The sequence below is a fragment of the Octodon degus genome, unplaced genomic scaffold (genome assembly GCF_000260255.1).
Source record: "Octodon degus isolate 3935 unplaced genomic scaffold, OctDeg1.0 scaffold00075, whole genome shotgun sequence".
NCBI lineage: Eukaryota > Metazoa > Chordata > Mammalia > Rodentia > Octodontidae > Octodon > Octodon degus.
Genome location: NW_004524651.1, coordinates 3,539,451 through 3,546,968, shown reverse-complemented (window position 1 = coordinate 3,546,968; position 7,518 = coordinate 3,539,451). Strand labels below are relative to the sequence as shown.

General features: G+C 36.4%; 1 protein-coding gene and 1 non-coding gene across 2 annotated transcripts in view; one reads left to right on the top strand and one right to left on the bottom strand.

Annotated features, from left to right (window-relative positions):
* Rock1 (Rho associated coiled-coil containing protein kinase 1) overlaps positions 1-7,518 on the bottom strand; it is a 118,784-nt gene that overhangs the window by 32,285 nt on the left and 78,981 nt on the right. Inside the window, exons 17-18 of the mRNA XM_023720398.1 lie at positions 5,566-5,748; positions 4,527-4,687 (exon numbers count right to left, since the gene is read on the bottom strand). Of these exons, the coding sequence (XP_023576166.1) occupies positions 4,527-4,687; positions 5,566-5,748 (344 nt within the window). The remainder of the gene's footprint in view (positions 1-4,526; positions 4,688-5,565; positions 5,749-7,518) is intronic.
* On the top strand, positions 7,312-7,415 carry LOC111817957. The gene has a single exon (XR_002822047.1). It is a non-coding gene; the product is annotated as a U6 spliceosomal RNA (small nuclear RNA).

The window sequence follows — 7,518 nt, the reverse complement described above, 5'->3', positions numbered from 1 at the left end:
GCCATTGCTTGACCAATTTGCTCTCTGTGAAAGCTTGAGAAAATGTTTTTTCTCTCCATGTGACTCTCCGCAGGCTCACTTTAGATCATTGAACACATTCCTCTGTGGCTCCATTATCTTGATCAGAAAATTGGGAGCACAACTGAGTTACATGTTGTTACAGTACAGGTTCTCCTATGTTGAGGACATTTAATTTTCTTTAAAATTGTCTGAGGTTTGATGACAAAACCACCTTCTGAGAAACAAAAAGAATGAATAATCTGGCTGCTATCTGCTCATGATTTGAGAGATTTATGGGTAAGAGTAAAGCAATTTACACACCATCTGAATACATGGCTATTGCCAATCATCTTGCAGCATTTCGCCACTGTAGCTTCAGGCATAAAAATGTACTCAGTCACCAAGTCCTTATTAATACAGTAATGAACCAAATGATGTGAATCTACTTGTTGCTCTCATCTCCCAAACTATTTGGAATGTGACATTTGACAACTGATTTATCAGTTTCCAAGCAATGTTACATTTGGCACAGAGTACCGGTTAGCCAGCATAGGAACTGTACATAGGAACAAAGCAGAAACTTCCAAATCAAATGTTGCAATTTCAAAGCAGAGAATTGTATAATACAATCTCTGGATTTCAGACAGATTTAATATTATCCTGGTATATGGCAAAGAAAACCAAACTAGTACTGCTGGTATAAGTACTGTACCATGCTGGAAATAATGACAGGGAAACCCTGACAAAACAGAAGCCTGAGATGGTCACTTCCTACAACAGAACTAAAGGTGGAGTAGATATTGTTTATGAGTCAAGCAATAATTATGATATAGGTGAAACACAAAGCACTGACCAATGGTTATGATTTACTTGACATTAAGCATGTATGGCATAGTTTACAAAAACAAACAAACAAACAAACAAAACAACAAATGCAAAATATCAGAGAAGTTTTCTTAGAAGACTGGGACTGGAACTCCTAAAAGATCGTTTACAGCAAAGGAAAAACAAAATGTTTCTGCTCAAAGGAAAAGGAAAAATTATGAAGCACACTGGTGAGCTGACAGGTGAATAGAAAGGTACAACATTACAAAGACCTACTAGGACAGTAAGGAAATCAAAAACATGCCAACAATGCTTTTAAAGAAAGGACAGGAACACAAAATAAACATGATAGGGCTGGGGCGATAGCTTGGCCAGGGAGATAGCTCAATGGAATAAGAGCTTGCCTAGCAAGTGCAAGGTCTCGAGTTAAATCCCTGGTACCACTAAAAAACAAAGAACAAATGTATTACAGAATATTTATGTTATCAGTGTGATACTTGTGTATGGAACATGCAACTGTCATGTGTAAGGACTGCTTAGGGTATGACGGAGCAGAGATTATTTCTATGGTAGACTTCTGTATTTCTCTGTAGTTCACTACTTTTTTTTTTTATTTCTGATGTTCTTTTAGGTTTTGTAAGTGAGTAAACAAGTGATGTGAAAATGTTGATGTCTATTCTAAGCACTCATTACATATTTAATAGTTTACTGACATCTTATTTTCCTGCTAAGTGCATGTTGTATGATATAGGAAGCTTCTGAAGAAACAGGAAGAGAGGTGACAAGATTGCCACACAGAAAAGGAAAGCTAAGCACATGTGCTGCCAGTGTAAACGAGCTGTGTACATGAAACATGCAGTAGTCATGTGTGAAAACTGCCTTAGGTGTGACAATTGAAGTACAGCTTTTTAAAAAATTTTATTTGATATAGGGTCTTGCTATGTAGCTTGGACTCATAGTGATCCTCCTGTCTCAGCTTCCAGTACTGAATTACAGGTGTGTGCCACCATACCTTGTTTCAGTGGCTGGCACAGCCTGCGGTACTGGGGATCAAACCCGGGTCCTTGCGCTTGCCAGGAAGGTGCTTAGACCACCGAGTTATCTCCTCAGCTCTGCAAAGCTTATTTTTGTCATAGATTTCTATTGGTATTTTTGTTGTAGTTCATACAGGAATTTACTTGTTATTTTTTAGACTTTTACACCAAAAACCAGTTGATGTTCTTTGCCTATCTCCAAAGTCTACACCTCCCTGTTTACTACCATTCCTTCTTTGCTTTTTATTTTTAATTGGAGTTTCATATAAAAGAGAAACAATGATATTTAACTATGTCTGATATTTTACTGAACATTATAGTTTCAACATGCACTCATTTTCCTATAAACAACTTAAATTTAATCTTTCATTATGGCTGAGTAATACTCCATAGTATGTGCACATATTTTCTTTTTTTCTTTAAATTCTTTTATTTTATTTTATTTTATTTATTTGTGTGTGTGTGTGTGTGGCCAGCTCAGCCCACCAGGGGGCGGCCCTGGCTGGCATGTGGTGCTGGGGGACTGAACCGCGGTCCCTGTGCTTTACTAAGCTTGTTCTAAGTAGGTGCTTTAGACCACTGAGCCATCTCCCCAGCCCCCATATTTTCTTTATGTTCTTGGTAGTCATCTAGGCTGTCTGCATAATTTCAAATATTTATTCTTATAATGACTGACAGTGTTTTATGATTTCCTGTCTATTTCTCTAATCCTACCACTGCCAGTTTCTGTAAGGTGATACTATTCATATCCTTAAATACAACAAACCCCTTTCCCCATTTCTGTTCTTTCCTTTTGCTTTGGAAGAGTACAGATAAGAACACTCAAAGCTACTCATTCTTAGGTTCTCACCTTGACCATCATACCCACAGCAAGATGATCCTTAACTCTTAGATTTGATTAGTAACACTACAACCCTCTGTACTTCCTTTTTAATTATTTGTTATTCTTGTAATTACTATTTTAATATACTTTTCCTCCTGGGGTATAAGTTCTGAAAAAGGCAAAAATTTTACTTATTTACCTCAGTAACTCCAACTCTTAGCACAGAATGAGGGAAATAACAGGAGTTCAAAAATTATATTTTTAATCTGAGCAACTTCTTTGAATATGCAATATAATAGCCATTGTTAATTTCTTACTCTCATTTTGAAATTCTGTATCTTTTTTCTCTCTTTACAATAAAGAAAAAGAGAAAAGTTCTGACAATCACTATATGCTATTTTTCTTTTTTTTTTTTTAAAAAAAACTTATTTATTTGATACAGGATCTTGTTACGCGGTTTATAGATCTGTAGTGATCCTCCTGTCAGTCTCCCCAGCACTGGAATCACAGGCATGTGCCACCATGCTTGGTCTGAGTGGCTGGTTCAGTGCGCTCAGGATGGGGCCAGCACAGCATTGCATGTTACTTTCCAAATTTCCAACATACAGTCTCCTCCTGTGAGCTAGTCCTAGTAGATATGGCTAATCTCTCTTTTTTTTAGTCAATCTGATTTAGCAATAGCAGATTAATTTTCCTGAAAGAATATTTTCAGCTATAGTTCTTAGGCAAGTTTTAAGGTCTATAAAAACTTTAGTCCTCAAGTTTCTCAACATGTCTTTTCTTCCCTGATCAAATTTGTTTCTTTTTGTTTCTTATTTACCCATTTTTTATCCACTCTGTACTAGCCTATTTATCAATATCTATACTTGCAAGTAGTCTTATAGTCTTACAAATATTTTCTGAAACAAATATAATAACTTGTAAGACATACTACCCTTTCTTCAGTTTATTCGCAGCTATATAAATGTGCACTCTACTTTTTAATCAACCTCAGCCACTGAAGACCGCTATTCAGTTTCTTTCTTCTTAGTCTGAGAGCAATGCCTCTCTTTGTAGTTATAGAATTCCTTATAATAAATTTGTTTGTTTTTAAAGCAGTCAATTTCACCAGGGGAGGAACTATGGCATTTCAATATAACTGTACTATCATAATGCAAAGTATAACAGAGCTTGTGAAGTAAATGCTCAGTAAGTAAAACAAAAATTCTAGGTGCTATGAAGATGGATACAGATTATTTTCTTCAATGTATGGTGTTTGAATTACAATAACAGCTCTTTATTCGTAACTTAAAATGCTTCCCCTTTAAAAGGTAAAAAATGGGTTAGAAGGTAGTCCAGTGGTCTAAGTGCCTGCCTGGCAAGTGCAAGGACCTAGGTTCAATTCCCAGCGCCGCATGCCATGCCTGCCCCAGATCCCTGCAAGTGCTATGCCGTCCACTGAAACTGGGCACACACCTGTAATCTCAGCACCGGGGAGGCTGAGACAGGAAGATCACTGCAGGTCTGATCTGTGTAGCAAGACCCTGTACCAAATGAATGAAAAAATGAGAATGATTTTTCTTTTTTAATTAAATGAGAACTTTATTGTCAAGGAAAGTGTTTTACTTTTTAAATTTTATTTATTATTTGTGTGTGTGTGTGTGTGTGTGTGTGTGTGTGTGTGTGTGGCCAGCTCAGCCCACCAGGGGGCGGGGCGGGCTGGCATGTGGTGCTGGGGGATTGAACCGCGGTCTCTGTGCTTTGCAAAGCTTGTTCTAAGTAGGTGCTTTAGACCACTGAGCCATCTCACCAGCCTGAGTGAATGATTTTTAAAAAGTAAACAAAATTGTCCTAGTTGATGTTACCTCATCCTCCATCCTTTCCTTGTTCTCAGTCAAATGCTCCAGCTTCTGCTGAGCCTGTTTCAGATCAACATCGAGCATGGAACATTGCTTCTCAATCTGAACCACTCGATTTTCAGCCTTCTCTCGGGCCTTTCTCTCTTCTTTAAGTTTTTTTTCCATCTCTGTGACAGAAAAGTTACAAACATACATTTAAAGAATGCCTTTTTAGTTTTCACTTTACATGGTCTGTAAATTGTTTTCAACATCTCTATTGCTTTTCTCTAGGGCCTATGATGGAGCTATCAATTATAGAAGTTCTAACATTATTTGAATAATTTGTATGGTGAGATTCTTTAAAGGAAAAGTCATAAAAATAATAATATAACACCTTCTAAATCTAGTATTTGCTCAGTGGTATAATGAGATCATTCATTATCATTTTCAGACCAGAAGATGAAGCGTACAGCAGGAAAGACAGTAGAGAAAAAGGAAAAAATACAGATTAAATTAAAGCAGAAAAATATAAAGCCAAGTGAAAAGCAAAGGCTGAAGGTAAACAAGAGAAAAAGAGAAAGTTGTCAGGATTCAGGAAGAGGATGGCCTCTAAGATGAAAGTGAAGATAATGAAGGGTAAAGAGACAGGATTGATGGTAATTAAGAGTCACAACCATGCTCTCACTATTTCTTTATGAAATTAGGGAAATGTTCACTTTTTAAAACAGAGAATAAAGCAGATAAATTATAAAATAAATTGAGGGTATAGAGCAAGGAAGATGATGAATTTATCAACAAGGTCCAGAATCGATGAGAAACAAAATCAAGGAAAGGGCTAAAAAAAAAAGAGGGAAAGAGAGATTTCACTTTTATAGAAATGTAAAGGTAGTAGTGTATGGAAACTGTAAGTAACAACTGTGATTTTTTTTTTAAAGGTGTTAAAAGGGAAGCATTCTTTTTCTGGACTATGATTTATAATAATCGCTACTATAACATGTCTTGAGCAGAAACAAAATTTTTGTAGGCATTTAAAATGAATGTTACACAAAATATTACTGACACTTACCACACATTGCAACAGACTTTGCCTCTTCAATAGACTGATGTTTGTCAGTTAAACGAGCTTTGGTAACTTTGTGTTCATTTACCTCTTGTTCTAACCTTTGTTGTAATGATTTAAGCTTATAGTTTAAGTCTATCTCTAAATTGTTCTTTTCCTGTAAAATTGGAATGAGAGTTATATAGTGAACTGTGTAATATCCACATGGTTAAATCTTACACTGTTTAATATACTGCAAGAGATAAATGGCTTGGGGCCAGGGAGATGGCTCAGTGGAATAAGGACTTCCCTGGCAAGTGCAAGGGCCTGAGTTCAATCCCCAGTTCCGCCAAAAAAAAAGAGATAAATGGCTTACTTTCATCATAATAAATATATATATATAGCTAAAAGCAAATTACCACTCTTTTTCAAAATTCATTTTAATGAGAAAAAGGATAAAATAGCAATGAAACAGTTTCAAAACAGGTTAGTAAGACAGTTATAATAATTAATACATTGCATATTGTTATCTTCGTAGTAGCTATTCAGAGAACAAGATGCAGACATGATATCTTGTCTAAACATTATTAGTACAAACCTTTATTCTCATTGAACTAAGAAAAGTAGCTGTATATCTATCCTATCTTGTATATACATATATATATACATATACGTATACACACAGCAAAATGGTCCTTTATTTAAAACCCCCTTTTTTTGTTTTGTTTTGTCAGAGATGGGTGTTCCATTGCTATTAGAGAAGCTGTATTTGGAGACGTCTTTAAAGGACCTTTCTTTACCTCCCTGCCCTTTCCCACTTGAATGATTAACCATGGCAGATGCAGAACAAGGTGCACTGGTGGTCACATTCAGAATGATTCACTGCTAGGATCACAGACACACTTTTTACTACTATTTTTACTACCATATTTATTACATTTTTAAAAATTTTGGAGGATTAGATGGCACTCACTGTAATCCCAACACTCAGGAGGCTGAAGCATGAAAACTGCTGTGAGTTTGAGGTCAGCCGGGGCTACAGTGAGTTCAAGGCCAGCCTGAATTGCATAGCAAAGTCCTGTGTCAGACCAGGGAGTGAAGGGGGGTGGGGAATTGCCACTATTGAAGAAGTACTAAATTTTTTATACTCATTTGCATCTATACTTATACTTACTTTGCTCTGACAAAAGAAGCATCCCATGGCAAATCAGTGAGATAGGAATGGAGAACAACTAAAATTATGTTTCAGTTCTGTTCACATATTTTCACTCTTCCTCTTATACTATTTCCACATAACCACCAGCCATCAAAAACCTGCTTGTTTTTTAATTTTTATGCATTTGGTACAGGGTCTTACTATGCAACTTGGACTCATAGTGATCCTCTTGTTTTCAGCCTCCCCAGAGCTGGGATTACAGGCGTGGGCCACCATGCCTGGACTCAAAAAAACCCTGTCTTGTTACAATGTCCACAGGACAAAAATCAATTGTAGCTTTCCTGATGGTTAATTAACTGCCATTTCTTTCAACCTACATTTTGAGGAGGCACTTAAAAAATGAGACTAAGGTCTGCAAGTTACCTGTTTAATCCTTTCCTATGAGTATAATGTAAAAGATAATCAGTGACATTTTTCACTGCTAACACAATTCTAAATACAAAGGACACGTCACCTTACTCCCTTTCTATTTTGCTAACTTATTAGCAAAAGGGAACAAGCACACATGGTCTACTATAAACTGGTCCTTTACTTTCTCCTTCTTTAAAAGACTTTATGTGCTCACTTCGGCAGCACATATACTAAAATTCGAACGATACAGAGATTAGCATGGCCCCTGCACAAGGATGGCACACAAATTCGTGAAGCATTCCATATTTTTATGGAACTTAACAAAAAAAGGGGATACAAATGAATGTCCATTTTGTATCTGTGTATTCAAAGTGGTTAGGATAGATATATAGTTACATTCTCTTAATGAATAG